We start from the raw sequence: 24,916 nt of genomic DNA on the forward strand, positions 1-24,916 counted from the left end.
CGGGCGTGTTGGGGATAACCCCCAGGATAGTGCTCTGCAACGACGTGCCCTTGAGCAGGCGGCTCCGCACCAGCTGCAGGTTGCGGGCCGAGTCCACGCTGGTGCGCATGGTGGAGCCGGGCAGCAGCACGCCCTCGTGGGTGAGCAGCAGCGGGAGGCGGCTGGGGATCTGGATGGGGCTCACCGACGACATGGCAAGGTCTGTTCACCCTGGGTGGGCGTCAAACGGAGCAAGGCAAACAGCGGGGTACTACCTCCGCCGCCCGGGCCAAAGCTCCCAGCCTCCGGCGCGCCAGCGCGCCGCCGCTTCCGGCTCCGCCCTACGGCCCGCCCCCGGGCTCCAACCCCCACAGCATCGCACCGCCCCCTCCCGGAGCTGCCGGGCAAAGTTCGTGCGGTAGGTGGGTAGGTGGACGGAGAGAGGTGCGTTCCAGCGCCTGCGACCTTCGCTCTCTAGGCCTCCTCTAACAGGCTGTCCCCTGTGTTGAGGTGAAGAGGGGATCGTGTTTAAATTATACCTACTTGAAGTGTTTTTAATTTTTCATTCGAATTGATTTTAGATTTCTAAAAATGTTGCAATAAAAAGTTCCCAACAGTCAATTATAATAACCAGGAAATTAACATCACTGTTATATAATCTGTAGAGCTTACCCAAATTTTTCCAGTTTTCTTACATATACTTTTCATTTTTTCCTTTCAAACCGTAGTACTTTTAAACAGCATTGGTCTGTTATCTTACAGACTGTCCCTCAGTTGGGGTTTATCTGATGTTTTCTTGAGATCAACATTATACGTTTTTGGCAGAAAGACTACAGAAGAGATGTGACCTTCTTGGTGATACATGATGGTTGAAATGTACTATTAATGGTTATTTTGACCTTGATTACTTGGTGATTTTGACCACCTCTATATCTGCCAGTTTTCCCTACTGTAAGTTAGTATTTCTCTCTTTATAAGTAATAAATATATTGTGGGGAGTTACTATTACATGTGTTAATTGGAATTCTGTAAGAAAAAGCTGCACATCTCCCTCATTATTTACTTTTCACTCTTTTTATGTTAGTAGGAATTAATAGATTTTTTTGTGTGGATTATAACCCAATAGTATCATGTATTTCATTGCTTGAATTGTTTCAGATTTAGCCATTAGGAGCCTTTTTGTGTTGGGATTTTACTTCGGTTTGGCTGTAGGTTACAAATGGAAAATTTTCCCTGATTCTGAAGTCCAGCAATGCTCTTAGAATCCAAGAGGGAATTGTTTCTCATTGCCATGTAGTATTCCATGGTATAGATAAACCACATCTTCTTGATCCATTCATCTGTTGATGGACACTTAGGCTCTTTCCATGTNAGTTCATTCAAATCAATAAACATTCACAGAGGGACTGCTAAGCACAAGGCCCTAGGCCAACAGTGGAAACTGTTACAAAATACAAGTAAATAAAGCCCTTTCTTTGACATTATCTTACTTTCTTTCATTCATTCAGTAAGCAATATTGGAATACCTACTATGTACTAGATACTACTTTAAGTGCTGGAGATACATCAGTGAGCAAGACAGACAAGGTTATTGCTTTTATGGAGCTGAACTTCTACTGAGGGAAACCAACAATAAACAAGGAGAATAATTTTGGATGGTGATAAGTCCTTTAGATGGTCAGAGAAGGGTTTGCTGGACAGATGACATTTCAACAGGGCCCTGTGCATGGAGAGTTAGCAATGAAAAGCTCAGGGGGTGAGGGTCCAGGGGGTGCTGTTTCAGGCCAAAGAAGCAACACAAAGACTTTGTGGCTGGAATGAATTTTGGATATTTGAAGAATCTGCTCCTGAAATTCAGTGAGAGTGAGGGTTGGTGGTATGGATGAGATAAGAGAAGTGGACAGGTTCAGGTTATAGAGGGCAGTGTAAGAGGTAAAAGATGGGTTAGGGAGTCTAGAAAGAAGTCGAGGTCTTACTCTAAGCCTAATACAAGCCTTTGGCAGTTCAAAGTTGCAGAATAACTTTTCTGGTGTATGTTTTCAAGAGACCATTTTGACTGCTGTATGCTGTCTGTGAACGCTCCTGAATTTTACACATCAAGTTATACTTCTAATTATACAGAATCCTATGAAGATGGTTGTGAGGATTATCCCACTCTATTAGAATATGCTCATGATTTTTTGAATCATCTGACAGAGCCCTGGAAGTTTTAAACTGAAATTAGACAGTTTGCAGAGACCCTGAATGGCTGGGTTAGATTTTCGAGGCTCTTAGTGTTTTAACAAAGATATTTAAAAACCATCTTATAAACTTTGTGATAAGTTTTTTAAACACTTAGTTTAATGCTTTTTAATGCTTTTAATTTGTACACATATACTCCTGCTCCCATAACAACAATAGTAACAGACAAAATTGGTATTCTATTCATATAATAATCATTGGATTTATCTTTTAAAACAAAGTTTATTCATTTTGAGAGAAAGAGAGAGAGAGAGAGAGTGTGTGTGTGTGTGTGTGTGTGTGAGTGGGGGAGGGCAAACCGAGAAGGAAAGAGAATCCCAAGCAGACCCCGTGCTGTTATTGCAAAACCTGACTGAGGGCTCAAACTCACAGACCATGAGGTCATCATGACCCTGAGCCGAAATCAAGAATTCGATGCTTAACTGACTGAGTCATCCAGGAGCCCCAAGGATTTATCTTTTTAAATACAAATTCGCACTGCAGTATAGAAACTGCAGTGGGAATAGGTCCATGCTTAAATTGTTTGTTTGCTGAATGCTTTCTTTTAGTCCTATGACTATATTCCTCTGATGGCTATGTCATCCCACCTGGGAAAGCAGTAAGACTCTAAATGTGAGGTCTTTAGTGACTGTGTGGCTTTCCTGACTCCTTCTTCAACAGGCTCTACATCTACAACATTTATTTATCCATCAAAATATTCATTTATTTATTATTTTTAAATGTTTTAATGTGTATTTTGAGTGAGACAGACAGAGTGTGAGTGAGGGAAGGGGCAGAGAGAGAGGGAGACCCAGAATCCGAAGCAGGCTCCACGCTCTGAGCTGTCAGCACAGAGCCCGAAACAACATGAGGCTCGAACTCATGAACCGTGAGATCATGACCTGAGCTGAAGTTGGATGCTTAACTGACTGAGCCACCCAGGCTCCCCTCCATCAAATATCTATTAAGCATCCACTGTGTGCTGAGCAGTATTCTAAATTCACAGATACATCAATGAACAAGACAAACAAGGTCCCTGGTTTCAAAGAGCTTACATTCTAGTGAAGTAGTCAGAAAATAAATAAGCCAACAAAGAAATAATGGCCATTTCAGAAAGTGGTAAGTAAAGGAAATGTAATAGGAAACTATGTGGAAGGTGATAAGAGGAGGGGAGCAGTGTTCAGTAGGGAGGTCTGGCAATGTTACTCCCAGGAGGTGGTGTTTGAGCTGAGACCTGAATGGTGAGAATGGACCAGCTCTACGAGGAGCTGGAAGGAGAATGTTCTTGGCAGAGATTAGGACTAGTACAAACATCAAGGTGTGGAGGAGCTTCTTAGTTGCTAGAACAGAGGAGAAGGGCAGGCACTGGAACGCGGGGATTCAGCAGTTGGGAAGATGCCGGTGATGGCTTTTAAAAGCTATTGGAACTAGCAGAAGGAAATAAACCTTGGGGCAGAGAAAGTTGACTCTCACAGGGTGTGAATGGACTGGAAGGGAGAGGTATACGAGGAAAGTCTGATCATCTAAACCTCTTTGGGGCCTGAATTGCAGGTGCCTCTGCTCCTTGCTTTGGGTACTTTCCTTACACACTGATGTATCTTCTGGCCTTAGCCACTACATCCTGCTGGGTGAGTGAGAAGCACAATGAGGAAATAAGTCAGCTCCTCCAGAAAGCTCTTTCAGGTTACCTTGCTGCAGTGGCCTCCCCTCCTGTTTCCAAACTGTTTCATCATATGCAAATGGCCCATGTCTAAACCAAGTTCATAATCATGACTCCCCCCCTGCCAAGAAATGGGGAGCATATAGGGTTGGAAGCACCTGTTTCCTCTTGTTTTTTATTCCTGTCACATCCTGGTCCCCACCCTGACCACAGTGGTGGTCTCACCACTAATCAGAGTGAATATGCTTCCACTCTGGTTCTTCCCAAGAGGAAATTGGGAGGCCAAGGAACTTCTCAAGGACTGCCAAAGAAAGTTCTGGAAGGAATTTCCCTGGCCAGTCAAGGAAGCAGAGACGGGCCTCATCACATTGGAAGGTGGCCCATGTTAATGTGTGGCAGAGCTCCAGTTATGTTGAGATGAGCACTTTGTGTTCTGCAAACATATATCCATTGTACATGTTTGCATTTCATTAATTTCCATTTGGTTTACACTTCACTGTTTTTAATTTCCTGGACAATTGCGGTATAGAAAAGTTCACACCCTTGAAATCCTCAATGTATCTCTCTGCAGGTATGTAAAAATAAACCAGATTTTTACATAAAATAAGTAAAGCAGATCATATGAGAGCAGAAAGGTGAGAGAAAATCTGATTTATTTATTGGAGAACATGGTTCTTAAAGACCAAATAAAGAAATTAGGTGTGACTCTTTTCATACATCTTGATATTTCATTTTCTTCTTACTTATTAACATAAAGCAAAATGTCAAGCCACATTCATGTTGGAACTACACTCATTCACCAATTGCAATGGTAGGTTGGTGCAGATGCAAACATTTATTAGCATGCCACTGATGCAGCCCCTTGCCAATACATGACTTGCAGTCTAGAATTTGTTGCCTCCACTCCCTACCCTCGACCATTTCCTCCCCTGGAAACCTTTACATAGTGAATAAGCTGTACGGCAGTGGTGGCCCAATCCCCAGGGGCTTCTATTGAATGATACCAATTTTACTGTAATGTGTTCTAGGCTGGTTCATGGCAGCTAGAAATCTCATTTCTTCCCAGAGTCTTGAACAAAGTGTGTGATGCTCTCTCTTACCCAACACGTGTCCTTCTCTCTCTTTGTTCATTTCCATTATCCCTGAGAGATTTACTTCTGTCATCACATGGCAAGTATACCTCATAGCCTGATGCCCCGTCTGGGAAGTCTGTCTTGCATGGTCTGTAGCAGAATTCTAGAAATGGAATCCACCAGTTCTGGTTGTGATTTGCTGAAAGGAGTTAGGATGGGAGGGAATGGGATAAAGGCATTTGAAAAATTCTTTTCCCAAGACTGGCTAGTGTGCAAGTCTACTTACTTGAAGCACAATCCGATGTATATATTTTTAATGTTTATTATTTTTGAGACAGAGACAGAGAGCAAGCAGGGGAGGGGGCAGAAGGAGAGGGATTCTGTAGAAATCCAAACCAGGCACCAGACTCTGAGCTGTCAGCACAGAGCCTGATGAGGGGCTCGAACTCACAGACTGCAAGTTCATGACCTGAGCTGAAGTCGGCTACTTAACTGCCACCCAGGTGCCCCACACAATCCAATACTTGAATGTCAAGAGCTCTATCTGAATACTAGGACAGACTCCATAATTTGTGGGGTGCAGTGCCAAATGAAAATGTGGGGCTCCGTCTTCCAAATTATTAATGATTTCAAGATAGTGACAGCAGAGCCATAGCTAAACCTGGGACTTTCTGAATACAAGGCTCTGTAAGGCTCTGGTCATACCCCATGTTATATACTCTCTTTTTCCATTCCTTCAGAAATATTCCTAATTTCCATTCCCTCTCCCAACCCAGGTGCATGCGTGTTCTGGGAGTGAGTCACATACTCAGAAAGGCAAAATGGAAAGCATTTTAATATATTTTAAAAATACCTTGGGTTATTTAAGGTTCCTAAATTATGTCCAACTCTACTGCCCCAAGTCTGGGAAAACTAAGAGTCAGAGAATGGCAAAATTGCATTTTAAAAATTTATTTACACGTCCATTTGTCCTTTATTTACTGAGTACCTGCTATATCTCTAGCACTTTCCCAGGCTCCAAGGATTCAATAGTGAACAAAATAGACATGTCCCTGTCCTTATGAGGCTTTCTACTTGGAGCAGGAAATGAACTCTAAACAATAATGACTCACACAAATATATAATTACAAACTGGGATAAGAGAAGAAGCATGGTTCTATGAGCAGGCTTGGCTCAAGGTAGTAGGGTTGGGAGTGGGTGGTTAGAGAAGGCCTCCCTAAGTGACCTTAAGCTTTATCCTGAGATGTTTAAAAAGAAGGAGCCATTCCAGGCAGAGGGAAGAGCAGGTGCTGTGACAGTGGCCCAACTTTCTGCAGGACCTCAGCACACTCCCTTCAGGGTGATGTCCGCCTCTCCTGGCTGCTCAGGGCTGAATCTAAGCTGCTCTTAACTGTTGCCTTTTCAGATTCTCTGTTCCTGGGAAACGAAAGATTGGCAGAACTGAAAATGACCAGGAAGAGGATATACTGGGTCCCCGGGTCTTCTGGTGGCCTCATGAATCTTGGCATGGACATGAGTGACGACATGGTTTCAGGACTTAGTTATGTAAGTAGGTTTCCTTTGCATCAGAATACCAGGAAACTGAATTGACAGGTCACGAATGGTCACAAATTAGGTTAGAAAATTTTGTCTCATATTTATTCAACCTTGATTTCTTTTCATGAATCTCAGGCTTCCACAATTAGATGAATCATAATCCCTGGTCATGACACACCTTCTTGGTCTGTCTATCATCTATCTATCTATCATGTGTCAATAACTTATTACCTATTTATCTATGTATTTACTTATAATAATATAATAAGCACTGGTAAACCCATCACCAACTCACCAACTTGTACCTTAACAATCACATCTAGCTGTTGATCCCTCCCCCACTTCATTCCCCAGCTTTCCCTACCTGAAGTCACCACTGTCCCTGATCTTTTCTCATCAATCCCTTACTATGCTTCTAAGATAGTATTATTTTTTTTTTACAGAATAGCTTTTTTAGTTTATTTCATAACTAATAAAGGACTTGAATATATCAAAAACTCTTTCAACTTATAGTACAAAACAAACTACCCAACCAAAAGTAGGCAAAAGATTTGAATGGACGCTGTTTCAGAAGATATACAGATGGCAAATAAGTACACAGAAAATATTTACCCTCATTAGTCTTTTGGGAAATTCACAGCGAAGCCACAATGGCATACTATTATGCATAAGATAGTATTATTTATCCTATATGAAGCCCTAAAGACAATATGTTTTTAATGTATTTTATTTTATAAAGACAATATGCATTTTTAATATATTTTATATAATATATTTTAGTTCTTCCCCACTGTATCAATTATTTTAAATGTTTATTTATTTTTGAGAGAGAGAGAGATAGAAACAGAGCATGGGCGGGGAGGGGCACAGAGAAAGGGAGATACAGAATCCGAAGCAGGCTCCAGGCTCTGAGCTGTCAGCACAGAGCTCGACATGGGGCTCAAACCCACATACTGCAAGATCATGACCTGAGCCAAAGTCAGCCATTTAAGCAAATGAGTTACCCAGACACCCCTATTTCCCACTTTATCAAAAGGGTCACATGTAATGTTTGGGGCTTACTTACTTACTTATTGATTTCCTTTTAGTAGGTTTACTCCCAGAGGGCGACTTGGTCTCACATTCTATGGGTGAATATAGCTCCCTTTATTCTTGTCTACAGTGTATATCACAAGTAAAAACCTGGGGAGGTAGAGTGACCTGTCCTGAGGCACCCAGTGAATGTAGGGCAGACCCAAGGCTGGGACTCAGTTGTCTCCTAACTCTTGGTCCACTGCTTATTCCCTACCCAGCAACCTTTCTTTTATTTTTTTTTACTAAATTTTTAAAATCTTTATTTATTTTTTAGGAAGAGAGACATAGTGTGATTAGGAGAGAGACAGAGAGAGAGGGAGACACAGAATCTGAAGCAGGCTCCAAGTTCTTAGCTGTCAGCACAGAGCCTGATGTGGGGTCGAACTCATGAAATGTGAGTTCATGACCTGAGCTGAAGTCGGATACTTAACCAACTGAGCCAGCCAGGTGCCCTTCTTTTATGTATTTATTTTTTAAATTGAAGTATAATTGATGTGAAACTTATTAGTTTCAGGTGTATAACATAATGATTCAATATTTATATATAGTGCAAAAAGGTCACCACAATATGACATCCATTGCCACATAGAATTACAATATTTTCTTCTGATGGGAAATTTTAAGATTTACCCTCTAAGCAACTTAAAAACATACAAGGCATTATTATTAACTGTAGTCACCATGCCATACCTTACATCCCTTGATTTATTTATTTTAGAACTGGAAGTTTGTATCTTTTGATCCCCTTCACCCATTCTACCCACACCCCACCCCTGCATCTGGCAACTACCGATCTGTTCTCTGAGCTCTTTCTTGGTGGTGTTTTTAGGTTCCACATATAAGTGAGATCATATAGTGTTTGTCTTTCTCTGTCGACTCTAGCAGCTGGATGTTAAAAGATCCATCATTCTTGGGTGGCCAACACTCCAGGACAAAATGAGGTCAGAAAACTGATGCTTTTTTGGTTTTTCTTTCCCAAGAAAACTTACACCCTAGAAGACAGCCCCTGGGGCCAGCAGGTGACGAAGCCTGAAGCACAAGGGACAGCAACAGAGCTCCACTGGGGGAAGTATGATGCTGCCTGGAGAACCATGATTCCCCTCCGTCCCAAGCCAAAGTGAGTCCTGAGGGGGAGGTGAGGGGTAGTACCCAATTAGGACAATGTTCCTCAGATGCTAACACCTATATCCCTCCCAAAGATGTCTCTGCACATTCATGTCACCCACCACAGTCAAATATCTCTAGAGCAGGCTGAGGTGCATCAGAAGACAGAGTCAGATCATTCATTCATTCACTCTTTTATTCATCTATTCATTCATCCAACAAAGATTCACTGAGAACCTACCAGACCCTGTGTTAGACCTCAGAGGAAAAGTAATAAGCAAGGCAGACATGATCCTTGCCCATCATGGACCACACATTGGGGAAAAAGACAATAAGCAAGTAAAGTCATAAATAAATATGTGGTTATAAGCTGCTTGAAGGCAGTGCTATGAAGGTCAGCATGGGGGGGAGTTGTTGCTGAGGGACACTGGAACAGTGACAACTTGGTAGGTGCTTGGTACTTAAGCTGTGTTCTGGAGGATAAACATGATTTAACTAGGCCAGAATAAAGGAAGAATGATCTGGGCAGAGAGAACAGCATGTGCAAAGACCTGGTCTTGAGGTGGAAGGAATACAGCATGGTGTGTCCAGGAACTGAGAAGGAGGCCAGTGTCACTGGAGTCATGTGTGATAATGGACATGAAATGAGATTGCAGAGGGACATAAGTCTCCAGAGGGCACATTAAAATGTTAGTCTTCATTCTAAGAGAAATGGGGAGCTGTTAAATGCCCTGTGATGTTACCCTTAAACTTAAGAGTTAAAGAAATTCAATACATCCTTCTTCAGTTTAAATCAAAGTTTAAAATAACTATTCCCAAGTGTCTTTCTGACTTCTACAATCTTGCCTTCAGGCTCCTGCCCAGAATCAGGCACATATTCATTTATTCATCATCTATGAACAGGAGAATGATTCTAGAATCATCCTAGAATCACCACCTGAACTCTGTTTTGTAGTAATAATTCCCTCTTCTCTCTCACATGTTTGCTAAGATTTTATCTATCAATGATTGGACTTGTTTGCCTTTTTTTTGAAAACCTGAGCTCCCATCACTACATCGTTCCCACTGAATTGCTCTTATCTCCACCAAGAATAAAGAATGTGGGTCCTTCGGTGTGCCTGGGCAGCCTCATGGAGAGAAACATTCTGCTTCTACCTGACCTTAGGTGTAGTGGCACCAGCTCATAGATTCTCACCCTTTCTCTGGAATCATACATGGCCCCACACATCTAGTGATACCTGGTACAGACTCCCACCCTTCCTAATCCCTTTTCTCTCTAGCACTGGGTAAAGCTTTGGCTAGCCTTGCCTAGAACACACAGCCATGGGTGCTGGTGGGCAGTAAGCCTGGGAAAGGTCAGCAAATGGAGAAGAGGCTGAGCCCAAAACAAAACAAAAACATCCATGCATTTGGCATTTTGTATTCTCATCTCTCTCCCCAACTCTTTTTTCTTTTATTTGAATTTTCTTCATATTGAAACATATAGCATTAAAGCAACTTTGAAAGAAAAAAGTAGAAATTATATGTAATCCCAACACCCTAGTGCAATCATTATTTCTGTATTTGTGAGTCATTTCCAGGGATATGACCTTATCATTCTAATTTATTTACTTTTGATTCCATTTTTATTATTTTTGTGAAAATTATATAAGCAAAATATAGAAAACATGAAACAGTGAGAATCTCTTTTCTTTTACTTTTACCAATTCTAATCCCTTTGCCAAAGTCAGCCCTATTAATAATTTGAAATACATGTATATATACATATATAAATGTGTATATATAAACATGTAAATGCACTTGTACATATAATACGTAAATATGTGTGTATATAAGTATCTAAATGTGTACATACAATTGTTATAGTGGTTGACTTTACATACATAGTTTTGTCTGCCTTCTCTCATTTCTTCCTTTTTTTTTAAGTTTACTTATTTATTTTGAGAGAGAGAGAAAAAGTGAGTGTTGGGTAGGGGCAGAGAGAGAGGGAGAGAGATAATCCCAAGCAGGCTCCATGCTGTCAGTGTAGAGCCTAACATGGGGCTTGATCCCACAAACCATGAGACGATTATCTGAGCTAAAATCAAGATCTAGATGTTCAAACAACTGAGACATCCAGGCGACCCCTTCCTTTTTTTAATGTTTATTTATTTTTGAGAGAGAGAGTATGTGTGCATAAGTGAGGGAGGGACAGGGTGGGGAGGGGAGGACAGAGGATCCAAAGCAATCTCTGTGCTGACAGCACAGAGCCCGATGTGGGACTCAGACTCACAAACAGTGAGATAATGACCTGAACTGTAATCAGACACTTACCGACTGAGACACCCAGTTGGTTTTTTTATGTAAGTGAAAATACTTTTTTACTTTTTTTATGTGAGTAAAAATGTAATGAATTTCTTGACCCACAAGTGGCCTTTTTTCCCCCCTTGTTTACTATGCTCAGAGCTCTTTTCATATTCTACATATAGATCAATGCTATCTTTGGACTCTTGTGCACTGTTTTCCACATATGGGTATACCCTATTTCTTTTCTTTCTTTTTAAGTCATTCCCCTAATGATGGGTGTTTTTGTTGTTTCTGATTTTTAAAAATTATTTTAAGTTTATTTTAGTGTGTGTGTGTGTGTGTGAGAGAGAGAGAGAGAGATGGAGAGAGAGAGTGAGAGAGAGAGAGAGCGCATGTACACAGCAGAGGTGGGCAGAGAGAAACAGAGACAGAATCCCAAGCAGGCTCTACACCACAGTGCAGAACCCAATGCAGGATTCGAACTCACAAACTGTGAGATCATGACTTGAGCCAAGTTTAGGAGTTGGATGCTCAACTAACTGCACCACTCAGGCACCACAGTTGTTTTCTGGTTTTTAACTATCACACATAGTAGAGTAATGAAAGAAAAAAAAACCTGCACATTTTCTCTGTCTTTAGACCACTTATCATAAAAGCAACTGGATGACCTGTGACTTCTCTTCTAGGTTTCCTGCCCCTCAGCCCATGGACAATGCTGGCTTGTTCTCCTACCTCACGTTGTCATGGCTCACTCCACTCATGGTCCAAGGTTTGCAGAGATGCTTGGATGAGAACACTATCCCCCAACTGTCAGTCCATGATGCCTCAGATAAAAATGCTAAAAGGTAAAGCCCTATTGACAAACCATTGGGTTGGTTAAAGACCATGTCCTGTGGGATTGGTGACCAAGGATGCTTGAGAGTAGCAGGTAAGGTCCATCATCAGACAACCAAAGAATATTGGCTCTACCTTGGTATCAAGAACCCTCACCATATTTCATGCACCCCCTGAAATGGTACTTATTTCATATGTATGGGCTGGAGACCTTTGTCTGGAGCAAGGATTCACATCTTTTACCAGATTTGCCGAAGGGCCCAAGACCCCAAGAAAGATAAAAATAACTGCTTCTTGTCCCTTTTGCTTTTTCCTCTGGATCAGGTGTTTACCTGTGTCACTCATCATTAAATTTTGGGGTAGGGTACTAGTCTCCTAACCCTTAAGTCATCACTAACTAGTTTTGTGGTTGAGTTTCCTACATGACCTACCTCTCAAGGTAATATGAAGATTAAATGAGGTGGGGAGAGGGAGGGACAAATAAGGGACTTCAGATGTTCTGAACTCATGTTCCTACCTCTAGCTACTTCATGAGAGACACCAGGTAGTGAATCACATTATCCAAATGTGCTCCAGAAAATGGTAGTCCCTCAAGAGCTTCCCTGAAGAGAGCATTCTGTGGTGAAGAGAGTTTGTGAAATGTGGCTTACTTATTGCCAGGTCTCAGAGATTTGTTTACAAAGCAAATTAATGTACTTAAGGCACTGGGAAAACAGAAACTGGTTCAACTTTGAACCATTGCTTCTCGGAATTAGTCATTAAGGAAAAAAAAAGATTTCAAGGAGCACCAACCTCTTGCATAATGCCAGATGTTGATCAGAATCTCACTGGCTACCAGCTATGATGTCAGGCAAGTCACTTACCCTTTCCAAGACCTGGTGTCTTTATGTATATAAAAAAGGGGATTATAAAGTTTATCTCATGATCCTTCACAGAATTGTTGTAAGAATCAAAAGAGATGATAAATTCAATATGAAGCACCCGGAAAAATGCCTGGTGCATAATAGGCAGCCAGTTAAGTGTTTGCTTGTCCTTCTGTGACCATTATGAGCATAGGATCTCCTGACCCATGTTTATTTACCTGAGACTCACTGATTCTGCTGTTTTTGTTCTATAACTCACATGAAAGTGTCCACCAATACTTTTTTTTTTCTTTTTACAAATCACTCCACTTTGGGATGTTTATTTGAAAAAATAACTATCTGCGCATTCACACCTTTAGAGAGGCTTTTATTTCTGTGTTCACCACTGAACTGGCAGGGTTCCTAGGTGCATCTTCCCTAGTCCTTCAGAAGAATTACTTTAAGTTCTGTGAAGATTTGCTGACAAATTGCCAGCCACCAATCGTCACTACCGCTCACATCAGCCACAGCAGTGGAATCACCATTGTCACCACCATCACCTTCATTATTACTATCACAATTTGTATTTTTCATTTGCCCATCGAATACCTCCCGTGACCATCACAATAGGGTTATGAAGTAAATAGGACAGATGTGATTTCCCCCAAATTACACATGAAGAAACTGAAAACTCAGAGATGTAAAATTATGTTCCCTGAATTATAGTTAATGAATGGAGGAAGTGAAGTCTGAAACCAAGTCTTTTGAATAATATTTTCTTCATTTATCTTACTGTTTATTTATTTTTGAGAGGGGGATAGAGGCAGAAAGAGAGAGGGAGACACAGAATTGGAAGCAGGCTCCAGGCTCTGAGCTGTCAGCACAGAGCCCAACGCGGGGATTTAACCCATGAACCATGAAATCATGACCTGAGCCAAAGTCGGATGCTTAACAGACTGAGCCACCAGTATGCCCCTGAAACCAAATCTTTTGAATCTGATCATTGTGGTGAGAAATTGATACAATTGCTAAAAGAGTTGAGCTCAGGCTATGGGAAGACTTGGATTTGTTTAGTCAAGTGGAACCGACTCCAGAGCTTTTTATCTCTGTGGATTTGGTGACATGTAGGGATAGAGCTGGAATGAGGGGAGGTGGCCCCACAGTTTGGCCCACAGATAATGAAATCCTCTAACACATACAAGTGTCATGGGATATTTTTGCTTTAGTGACCTAGGGCCCAGACCCTCCTCTCTCCTCTAACTTATTTGGCCCGTAGCGATGGGCATGGGATGGGACAGTTGTTTTATAAATTCAGGGAGGAAAAAGTAGCCTGGAGTTTTGATGGCAGGTGAGGGAAGGTAGGACAGGAAAATTCTAATGGTGTTTGTTCCCATCTGGCTTTAGGCTGGGCACAAGTGTCCATGGCTGCAGGAGTAAAGGGTAGAAAGTTCTAGAACTGCCTACCATGAGAGCCTTGGTGACAGAACATGCATAAGCAGTGCTGCTCTCAGGCCCTGAGCAGAACAGTTGGCTCTCCATGCTCTTGCTCTGTAAGGAGTGGGAGCCTCAGGTAGTCCTGGAAACCCTGGGCATAGTCCTTGATGTTCTCACTATGGGCAGTGGTCATTGCCTTCCAGACCATGGGACATGATGGAGCCAGGAAGTAAAAGGGCAGATGCCAACATGGTGATTGCAGCTGGGAGGCTGGATTGTGGATGCGTGGAAGGCATCCTGGGCCACATTAAGACTCTGGAAGCCATAGGCACCACAATGACTATTTTCCAACCACTGGCTTCTGCACCAAATATAATACAAAATAAAAGAGAAGTATAAAAGAGTCAACAAAAGTCTTAATTTCCGTCATGATAACTTCTTGGATGCTTTCTGAGGTATTGCTTTTCAATTTTCCCCCCAAAGAAATTCTTTTGGTGTTCTTGTGTTGCTGGTGTAATGCAAACAGCCTAGTAGCCATCATTCACTTAGAGTGGTAAAATGAGGGAACACTTTTGTATTTTTTAATTTATTTTTTTAAGTTTCTCTTAAACTTGAGTTAATTAATTAATCAAAATTTATTTAGTTTTGAGAGCGAGAGAGAGCAGGGGAGGGTTAGAGAAAGATAGGGACTGAGGATCTAAAGCGGGCTCTGTGCTGACAGAAGAGAGCCCAATGCAGAGCTCAAACTTACGAACCATGAGATCATGACCTGAGCCAAAGTCAGACACTTAACTGACTGAGCCACCTAGGTGCCCCTAAGGGCACACTTTCAATTAGGCAGTCTAACATTGGGGCACCCTTTGGGATGCTTTGAATAAGGGGAGGGACTTTTTGGAGGTCAGAGTTTTTGGTTTTATGAATCTTAATCTGTGTATAAAAAGAGTGACATTAGTCAAAGTCTTAAGCTATTTCCTCAACTAACTGTATTTCAGGGTAACAAAATAGTTAACGAGAGAAAGATTTTTTATAGAAAAACCCAAACTACTTAATACAGAAGGAATGCCAGAATTAGAAATCACCATTTTGCCAGCCCTAATGGAAGTGGATCTAGGCAATGGTTTTCAACGATGAGGAATGAATGGCAGGCTGATACACCTTAATCCCTTAATACCCTGAACATTACTAATAATGGGAAATCTGACCTTGAATCTTCTGATGTTATGCAAAAGAAGTACACTACATCACCTAGTAAATATTTTTACCAGCTGACCTGAATTCTGTATTTCATTAAGCCTCTAGTCTAACTAGGAGTTAGACTAGAGGCTAACTCCTCTAGTTAGCCTCTAGAGCTAACTAGAAATACAGAGCATAGACATAGAAATACAGAGCATAGAAGGTTATAGTAGACAACAGCACAGGGATGTAATCAGTCAAATCCAGAATGTGGGAAATTCTGTGGGACCCAGTTTCTTCAACAAACAAATGGCAGAAAGTGCATAGAAGGGGAAACTGTTACAGGTTAAAATGAGATGCAGGAAATCTATCAGATTTGTCATTGAAATGCAGTGTGTATGGAATTCCTGGGTGGCCCAGTCACTTAGGCATCTAGCTCTTGATCTCCCCTCAGGTCTTGATTTCAAGGTTGTGAGTTCAAGCCCCATGTTGTGCTCCATGCTGGGTGTGGAGCCTACTTTTTGTTTTAAATAGTTTATTGTCAAGTTGGTTTCCATATAACACCCAGTGCTCATCCCCACAAGTGCCCTCCTCCATGCCCATCACCCCCCTTCGCCTCCCCCCCACCCCCATCAGCCTTCAATTTGTTCTTGGCATTCCATGGTTTGCCTCTCTCCCTCTCCCCCACTATTTTTTTCCCCTTCTTCTCGCCCATGGTCCTCCCTCCGTTAAGTTCTGGAGCCTACTTTTAAAAAAATAATTACATGCAATGTATGGACCTTGTTTGGATCTTGACTTAGACAGACTAACTATAAAAATTTGATGTAATTAGAGAAATTGGAATACAGACTGTGTATTTAATGCCATTAAGGAATTTTATTAATATGTCATAAATATATTAGTATATAGTGACTAATAGTTATTAATAATTAATAGTCATTAATTAATAACTATTATATGGTCACTGTAGGGTTTTTTTAAAGGCCTTATCTGGAAGAGATACATACTGAAGCATTTGTAGATGAAATGATATGTCTGGATTTGCTTGAAAAATCTCCAGCGCCCCCCAAAAAAGACAAATAGAAAGACAGAGGAAACACTAATGTCAAATAAAAAATATCAATCATTCTTGAAGCAGAGGAATGGGTGTTTAGGGAGATTCTCTATGGTGTCCTCTCTACTTCTGTGAGATTTGAAAACTTCTGTAACAAAGCCCCTAGTCTTGCAAGATGTAGCACGTGCAAAGAGACTTCACTTGGTTCACTTTTCCTCTTTTCAAGGCTCTGCCTCCTTTGGGAAGAAGAAGTCTCAAAGCATGGGGTGGAAAAGGCTTCAGTGCTTCGAGTGATGATGAGGTTTCAAAGAACAAGGGCTATTTTGGATGTATTTCTGGGCTGCTGCTTCTCTATCCTGACCGTGCTAGGGCCGGTAAGTGTCTGGCTTTGTGATGTTTGGGGGACTCCGGGGTTTAGAAATTAGCACGTTAGGGGCACCTGTGTGACTTAGTCGGTTAAGTGCCTGACTTCAGCTCAGGTCATGATCTCATGGCTTATGAGTTCGAGTCCTGCATCGGGCTCTGTGCTGACAGCTCAGAGCCTGGAGCCTGCTTCAGGTCCTATGTCTCCCTCTGTCTCTGCCCCTCCCCTCCTCTGTCTCTCTCTCTCACTGTCTCTCTCTCCCCAAAATAAATAAACATAAAAGGAAAAAAAGAAAAGAAATTGGCATGCTGAAGTCCATGCCAGGTGTTGGGGATTATTTGCCTTCCAACTGCTACTCAGAAGATAAAGAACTTTTGTATGCAGTGTAGCTAGGAGTAATTAGGAATGTGAAAATGTGAATTCTTTTTTGGTAATGTTTATTTATTTTTGACAGAAAGAGAGAGTGCACATGCGTGCAAGCTGGGGAGGAACAGAGAAAGAGAGAGACAGAGGATTCAAAGTGGGCTCTGGCTGACAGCAGAGAGCTCAGCATGGGGCTCGAACTCAGGAATACCATGAGATCTTGACCTGAGCCGAAGTTTAACTGACTGAGCCACCCAGGCACCCCAGGAGTGTGCTGCAGCCATTGCCTGGGTTCAAACCTTGGCCCTGTCACTTAATTGCTGGGTGACTTTAGGCAATGTGTTTACCTTCTCTGTGCCTTAGTTTCTTCAAGGAACACTCCCATGACACTTAAGTGGTAGACCTCATGGAAACCCTCATGTATAAAATGGAAGGTATAACATTACCTGCCTCTCAGGGTAAATTTAAATGAGATAAATATATAAGGCACTTAGAACACAGCCTGACTCAGTATGAGCTGCTTTGAGAAATGGCTGAGCAGCTCTGGGAATGTAGGTGGCAGGAACTAATGGTCTCCTCCATTTACCATGGTTGAGATGAACTAGCTTTATTTCCTGTCCTCCATGTCCTCATCCCAAGATTCCGAGTGCAGAGAATAAGTCTCGTTGTCTCAGCTGGGGTCACACGCTCACCAGTTAGCCAGCAGAGCATAGGGCATTCTGACAGTCCAGCCTGGACCGCATGCCATGGGTTAGATGCAAGTCTTTCCAGATGGAAACGGGAGTGCTATTACCAGCTAAGAGGAGAACGAACATAGGTTAGGAAGGAAACGACAGCTGATGACACCACAGAGATATGTGACTTAGATGACAGAGTGCTGGATATTCTCCATTTGCCCCTCAGATCCACCTTCCACCATTGTCCATGCTGCTTGTGTCCCTAATGCATGGTCTGTATGGATCACATTAATAGGGTCCCTCTGCCCTCCGGCTTCTGGTTGGGTTGGACCAGTGGGAGACTCCCAACAGGAGACTGGGGGGAAGGAGAAAGTGAAGGCAGGATATTTATTTCTCTGATGGCTTCCTTCTCTGACACTGGAGGTTGGGGACCAGACACTCGGGAGGAGCCCTTTCTGTATGACTTTCTCCTTCTGGATTTCACCCTTCCCTGCCCCTCCAGGTCTGGAAGGTAACAGTTCCCTGCTGTACTAGCTCCATGTGCTCTGCCATCCCTTGCTGGATTTCCCAAATTCTGCCCACACCTTCTTAAATAGTCACTTCATCAGCTCCTGAGTTACCCCTTTTGGGTATGTGTTCTGTTTCCTGTCAGGGCAAGCTATGAGGTGGCAGAGCTGGGATTCAGATCTAGGTCTGTTCAACTCCTGTCTCCTCCAAAGGGACTATGAGCTTGAGAGCAAGGTTATGTTTTAGTTAGTTCTACAGCCATTGCCTTTTGATCATTTTTTAAATGTTTTTATTTTATTTTGTTTTTGTGAGAGATCAAGCAAGCACAAGGAGGGAAGGGGCAGAGAGAGAGAAAGAGACACAGAAGCTGAAGCAGGCTCTAGGCTCTGAGCTTTCAGCACAGAGCCCAATGCAGGATTTGAACTCACGAACCACAAGATCATGGCCAGAACTAAAGTCAGGCCCTTAACTGACTGAGCCAACCAGGCACTGCAGTTTTGGTCATTGAATAAGCTCCCAACCTTGACCTGGAACCTTACATGTGGCTCATGTTTGATATGCCTGAAAGGATGGAGAGGTCTGAATAATCCAAACTCCTGTTTCCTTCTAGATGCTGGTTATACCAAAGATCCTGGAATATTCTGAAAAGCAGTCGGGAGGTATTGCCTATGGAGTAGGGCTCTGCTTTGCCCTCTTTCTCACAGAGTGCATAAAGTCTCTGTGTCTGTGTTCCTGCTGGATCTTAAACCAGCGCACAGGCATCAGGTTTCGTTCTGCTGTTTTCTCCTTTGCCTTTCAGAAGCTAATGCAATTTAAGTCTCTAACACACATCACCACGGGAGAGGTGAGTGTCTGGGATTGGATACTGGAGACCATGCTTGCCTAGCCTTCCTCCAGGTATCCTCACTCTGGGGATGGTGAGAGAGAGAAAAAGGAGTTAGGAGATGAGGAAGAAATAGAAAGGAAATAATTCCTAGGATGAGTGTCGATAATCACCAACAATTACCTCTGGGGACAAGAACAGATCAACGGTAATCCAGGGGGATCCCACTTCCATTCAGAGGACTTGAAAGAGATTTATTGAACACATAGTTACTGAGGTCTACTCTGGGCCTGACTCTTTTCTAGGCCCTGAGGATACAGCAGTGAACAGAAACACACCAATCCTTAGTATAAGCACATTGGAAAGTGCATCCCCTCACCCAGTCTGGGGAGGAGGGTAAAGGAAGACATGACATCTCAGGGAAACCAAGGGAGAAGCAATTGTAGATTACCTCTCAGAGTGTTAATTCTTGTTTGCGAAAGAGGAATACTTAGAGCTGCCTGGTTAACAGTTCCCTGCTCTTGTTTTCCTTACAAACAAATGACAGAGATTGGAAAAAGATGCTCCAACTTACAACCCACAGTCATAGGACTATTGGAACTTTATATGCTTAATTTCATGTTCCCTATTTTCCAGTTGCTTACTAGTTGCCTCGAAGAGCATGAATTAATTTTATATTGAAACAGACATTTGATAGGGTGCCTGGGTGGCTCAGTCAGTTAAGCGTCTGACTCTTGATCTCAGCTCAGGTCTTGATCTCAGGGTCATGAGTTCAAGCCCTGTGTTGGGCTCCGTGAAAAAGGAACAGACATTTGAATTTTTGGAAAATTGCTTTGACTTCTTACCCTCAGCCAGACCCCTTTGCCATCTGGCATCAGCAACTGTCCAACCTCACCTACTCTTATCTCCCCTCCTCCAGCCCCAGGTTGGCTTCTTACCTTTGGCCAGTCCTGGCTAACCTCCAGTTTTCAAACACACCAGGCATTTCTACCTGCAGGCAATGTTGCTCATGTTACTTTCACCCACTGTCCTTTTATAAGGTTGCCCCATACGAGCCCTCTTCAAAGACACAAACCCCTTCAGATTCTATCTATCCCTCAAAATGCCAGTGTTTTAATTCCACAGGACAGATGTCCAAAAAAATGTCTGCTAAACTGACCACTGCCATCAGGTGGATGCTTTTTCTAAACTCAATTGGTAGCAAACATATTTGTTAACATTGTTACCATTATTCTTCACCATTTTATTAGTCTTGGAACTTTAGGCAACTTGTACGGTCTCTTTGAAGCTGTGGAATAAAAATAAGACCAGACTTACAAGATTGTTGTCTCACAGGATTAAATTAGTTAGCCCATACAAAGCATGTAGGAAGGGAACAGCGTTTTAGAAGTGTTATATTGCTGATTTCTGATAGGCCTTGAGTGCGGAGGTTCCTTGTTCTGCATTTGACTGAAGTTGAAATCCATGCCAGCCCTTCTCCCTCCTGATCTTAGAAGAGTCATTGTAGTAATTGCTAGCTTCCATTAAGTCTGACATTGACCCCAGGGCTTTACCTCATTAGCTCATTAGCTCAGTCTGTCTTCCAGCAACACTCTTATGCGGTAGATTTAAGAGTTATTGTTATTATTTAAGAGTTATTGTTATCTTTTATTACTCCCATTGTCACAGAGGTAGAAACTGAGGCAAGGAGAGAGTAGGAAATTTGTGCAAGGTCATGTGGTGGGTAAGCAGCAGAACCTGGCTGCAGGCTTCCAGGCTCTGAATCAGTGCACCTACCTGGCTCACCAAGGAGACCTTCTACATGACACTGGCTCTCTTTCCTTTTCCGAATGCTTCTGTTCTGAGCACCTGCTGTGTGCAAAGCCAGTTTCCCCAAATGGCCTCACAGAACATAAGACAAGGTGGCCCACTCAGAGGTAGAGATGGAAGTAGCTGCTCACCTGAGGAATCCTAGTGTTGCTTCCATAAATTTTACTTCAAAATTAATTTTAAAAACATCTGCATATGTTCTCTTTGGGAACAACATAGAATAGATGACTCCTTAGGCCCATTTACTTCCCTTATGCCTGGAGGTGACCACCATTATCAATTTGGCTTGTGTCCTTCTAGACTTTTTAAAGTGAATTTAGATACATGTGCAAGTTACCCATGGAAAATATACTTTCAGATACACAATAAAATATTGTTAACTATGATTAGCATATTTATTTATCTTATAAGTTTTTACCCTTAAACCACATTTACCCATGTGCTCCCTGCCCCCCAGATAGCATTTTCAATATGCCAAAATTAAGTGTTTTATATGCACTATCTCATCAGTTGTCACATCAATGCTATAGAGTAGGTTGTATTATTATCCCCATTTTACTGATAAGGCAACGAGGCACAGAGAGACTGGATAACGTGTCTTTGGCTCCACAGCTAGTAAGTGACAGATCTGGGACATGAACTCTGACGAATTTGCTCCAGGACCCAATATTATCTAATACACTTTGGTCGGATGCTTTATTTTTCCCCACCAATGGACATTTAAGATGTATCCAGGGTTTTGCTGCTATAAGCATAGCTGTAGTGGATATCCTTGTGTGCATTTCCTTTAGCACATGCAAGTGTTTCTCAACAGAGAAATGAAATAGCCAAGTCATGGGGTTTATGCAATTATTAACTTTAAAAGATACTGCGAAACTCCCTTCTAAAGTGGCTGTACTAACCTATGCTTCTCATAGCTTTAAATTTTTTTTAAAGGTTCAGTCTGGGGCACATCCTGGGAACCAGAAGGAGATCAATTTAAAGTTAAAAGAAAATCACTTTTTAAGGCACTCAGATTGGTCATTCTAAAAGACATTCATGATTTGGGTCCTTAAATATTTCTTGATTTGGAATGTCAGCTTTTATATAACAACTGGACTGGGCAGGATATATTGGGGAGCAAGGAAGTGAACAGAAGATTCTATAGCATAAAAGAAAAAAGATGAAGGGTAGAAAGAAATAGTTCCTGTCTTAAAAAATTCAGCCATTAGTAGTAGTAGTATTAGTAGAATGAATAAAATAGGCTAGAACACTAGAAGCAAATCTCTGGGAAATCTGGATATTAGAAGTAGTAGCAATAGTAAAGTAGCATATGACTATTCTTCAGTCTATGTGTGCAAACCCTTTATATTTCATTGGCATTCTCACAACAACCATATGAAGTGGATATAATTATTCCAGCTTCAGAGGTGAAGAGACTGAGGCTCAGAGTGCTATAGTAACCAGTTCAGGGTCACACAGAGAGTAAGAGGAGTGGTTGGTGTTTATGTCTTTACCACCTTGCCTATCAAACCTTTTTGTCATGATCAGCGTAGCCCCTTCTCAGTACCTGACATGGTGAATACCCACGGGCTTGCTGTCTTACAGGCCATCGGCTTCTTCGCCAACGACATAAACTACCTGTTTGAAGGGGTGTACTATGGCCCCCTGGTCTGTCTCATCTGCTCATTGCTGATTGCCTGCACTGTCACCTCCTACCTCATTTTTGGACCCACCGTGCTCTCTGCCACTATTTTCTACCTCCTGATTTTACCATTGGAGGTAACGTTTTCTTTGCTACCCACTTGATGTTGGATGTCCCCCGGAACTACCAGGGTTCTGGAAGCTGGGGTACTCCTTAGGGAAATATTGACTCTTATTGACTGTTCATTCTATTGTGGTTAAGCTTCAGCTTCAATTTCATTCTCAAACTGTTCTCTGGCCACAAGGCTGGCCAAAGAAATAAGAGGTGAATATGGCGTGCCAGTCCATCTTATAGGCTTCTGGGAGGGTTTATCTGCCTCACAGACTTTCCTTAGTAGGTATCCTCCATGTAAGGTTTTTGTTCCTTCTCTTCTACCTAGATATGGTAATGAACTAACCTGGATAGCAGTTAACATTTATCTGAGCACAGTATAATGGGGGAAGGGAAGTAAATATGCTGACAAGGATTCAGGTGAAATATAATCGGGCAAAACAGGAAGTGACTCTTGTATTATGTGCACTCTGAATTATTGAAATCAAGTGTTTTGCTCCCTCAGCGTAGGTATTCTGATGAAAAGGTGATTGTAACTGTTGGTGGGTTTAGAGTTTCCAAAGGCAAAGGAGTAATATTCGTTTAGTGAGCCACATCCTGGCTTGGGACACAGGAGAGAAACAACCCCAGGATGTGTGAGGCAGGTGCTCTAAGGCATGATGGAGAGGTTTCCATTGGAATATCTTCAGCAAGGCCCTGGAATTTATAGAGTCACAATGGATTCAAACAGTGTAGAATCTAACTCAGGTACTCAATCCACACCTGGATTTTACCATTGGATATACTCCTGGTTGCCCTACTTCTGCTGGACTGAATTCTTCTGCCCTGTCTAAAGAAGTTCTTGCTGCAATCTGACTGCAGGTGTTCTTGAACAGAAAGATTGTCAAGATACACCATCATACATCTGAGGTCAGTGACAAGCGCATCCGAGTGACCAGTGAAGTTCTCACCTGCATCAAGCTGATTAAAATGTATGCATGGGAGAAACCATTAAAAAAAATAATTAAAGGTACAGAAAATCTGGTTTTCAGCTCAGAGCCTTGGGATGTCATGGTGGGCCAAGCCTCTCGCCCTTTGGGGAGTTCTTTCATGCTGCGGGGGTTATTCAAAGTTCTTTGGAGAACGTTGTTATGGTTAATTCCAGTGCACTGGGTTTTTTAATCTCTTAGACCTCAGAAAGAAGGAAAGGAAACTATTGGAGAAGTCTGGGATCATCCAGAGCCTGACCACTGCATTCTTGTTTATGGCCCCTACAGTGGCCACAACAGCGATGTTCCTCATCCACACGGGTTTACAAAGGAAACTCACAGTTTCACTAGTAAGTGCTCGGCGTACTTTGTTTTCCTCCCATACCAATGGGGAGTTTTCTTGGGTGTCCTTTCCTAGACCATGACCTTCAAAGGTCTGAAGGTTTTGCAAATGGATAATTGGTGTTGATTTTGACTTTCCAGATTTTTAGGACGCTCAAACTTTCTTCCATCTCAACCTGTCTGAGAAACTGACATCCCTTCAGTAGCAGCTGTGGGAGGGAGAGATGATAAAGTCATCTGGGGATGCAGGGGAGGCAGAAGGTGCTGTAAAAAAACCCCGATGATTCTGCTTACATGCCTTGGAATCCTAAATTAAGGAATTTCTTCAAATCCAAAATGGAGCCCAAAAATATGCTTTAAAAAGAAAGCTAGAGCTTATTTTGCCTTGTCTTTGTGGTCTGACCCTGGCCCAGAGAAGTAGCAGCTGCCTTTTAGGGGTGGAATCCCAGTTCTCTGTGGAGAAAAGTCAGGGTGCTGCTTTGGGAGAGGTGGGAATCCAGATGGGGCTTGGGGCAAGACACTGTACCCAAAACAAGATAGGGAGCACTGGGAGTCTGCAGCCAAGGGCTCATTTGTGCTCCAGACAGCAGGCACGTCTACTTGGCCCAGGCACACCAGAGGAGCACCCCTGAAGGTCTGAGGGTGGATGCAGGGCCATTTACAAAGAAAACTCTCAGCAGAAGTTTAGGGCCACACTGCACTCACACAGTGAAAGATGAAGAAAGAAGGAGATGGGCATGGATTGGAAGGTCCCCAAGGTACCAGGGGTCACATTCTGGGATCCTGAGAGCCAAAGGTAGCCTGCTGTAGTCAGAAAAAGCCTCCAGGACAGAGTGAGGCATGGATTAGGCTTGAAGTGCAGGGAGATTTTGAATATGAGAAAGGAATACAGTATCTAAGGCAAGAAGAATAAATATGATTGTAACAGCAATAATAGTATCAAACCTATTGACAGTAGAAAACTCACATGTACTTTCTCAGTGTTTCCTCAACTTTGTTACCACTTCATGATTTGATACTATTCCAATGGGAACACTGAGCTTGTTGGGGAGGGGACCT

The 24,916-nt window shown here is 42.4% G+C and overlaps 2 protein-coding genes across 4 annotated transcripts in view; one reads left to right on the forward strand and one right to left on the reverse strand.

Annotated features, from left to right (window-relative positions):
• LONP2 (lon peptidase 2, peroxisomal) overlaps positions 1 to 291 on the reverse strand; it is a 96,962-nt gene extending 96,671 nt beyond the window's left edge. The window contains exon 1 of the mRNA XM_077751384.1: positions 1 to 291. This exon is cut by the window's left edge and continues 66 nt beyond it. Coding sequence (XP_077607510.1) covers positions 1 to 193 — 193 coding nt within the window. The 5' untranslated portion in view covers positions 194 to 291.
• ABCC11 (ATP binding cassette subfamily C member 11) overlaps positions 1 to 24,916 on the forward strand; it is a 70,886-nt gene that overhangs the window by 2,420 nt on the left and 43,550 nt on the right. For 2 of the 3 annotated variants that reach the window (XM_077751379.1, XM_077751381.1), the window contains exons 2-9: positions 6,338 to 6,477; positions 8,523 to 8,659; positions 11,619 to 11,777; positions 16,496 to 16,643; positions 18,791 to 19,024; positions 22,400 to 22,573; positions 23,409 to 23,556; positions 23,717 to 23,865. In XM_077751379.1, coding sequence (XP_077607505.1) covers positions 6,379 to 6,477; positions 8,523 to 8,659; positions 11,619 to 11,777; positions 16,496 to 16,643; positions 18,791 to 19,024; positions 22,400 to 22,573; positions 23,409 to 23,556; positions 23,717 to 23,865 — 1,248 coding nt within the window. In that variant the 5' untranslated portion in view covers positions 6,338 to 6,378. The remainder of the gene's footprint in view (positions 1 to 6,337; positions 6,478 to 8,522; positions 8,660 to 11,618; positions 11,778 to 16,495; positions 16,644 to 18,790; positions 19,025 to 22,399; positions 22,574 to 23,408; positions 23,557 to 23,716; positions 23,866 to 24,916) is intronic. The other variant, XM_077751380.1, reaches the window with a different exon arrangement.

This window comes from Crocuta crocuta, unplaced genomic scaffold (assembly GCF_008692635.1).
Source record: "Crocuta crocuta isolate KB4526 unplaced genomic scaffold, BGI_CrCroc_1.0 scaffold124, whole genome shotgun sequence".
NCBI lineage: Eukaryota > Metazoa > Chordata > Mammalia > Carnivora > Hyaenidae > Crocuta > Crocuta crocuta.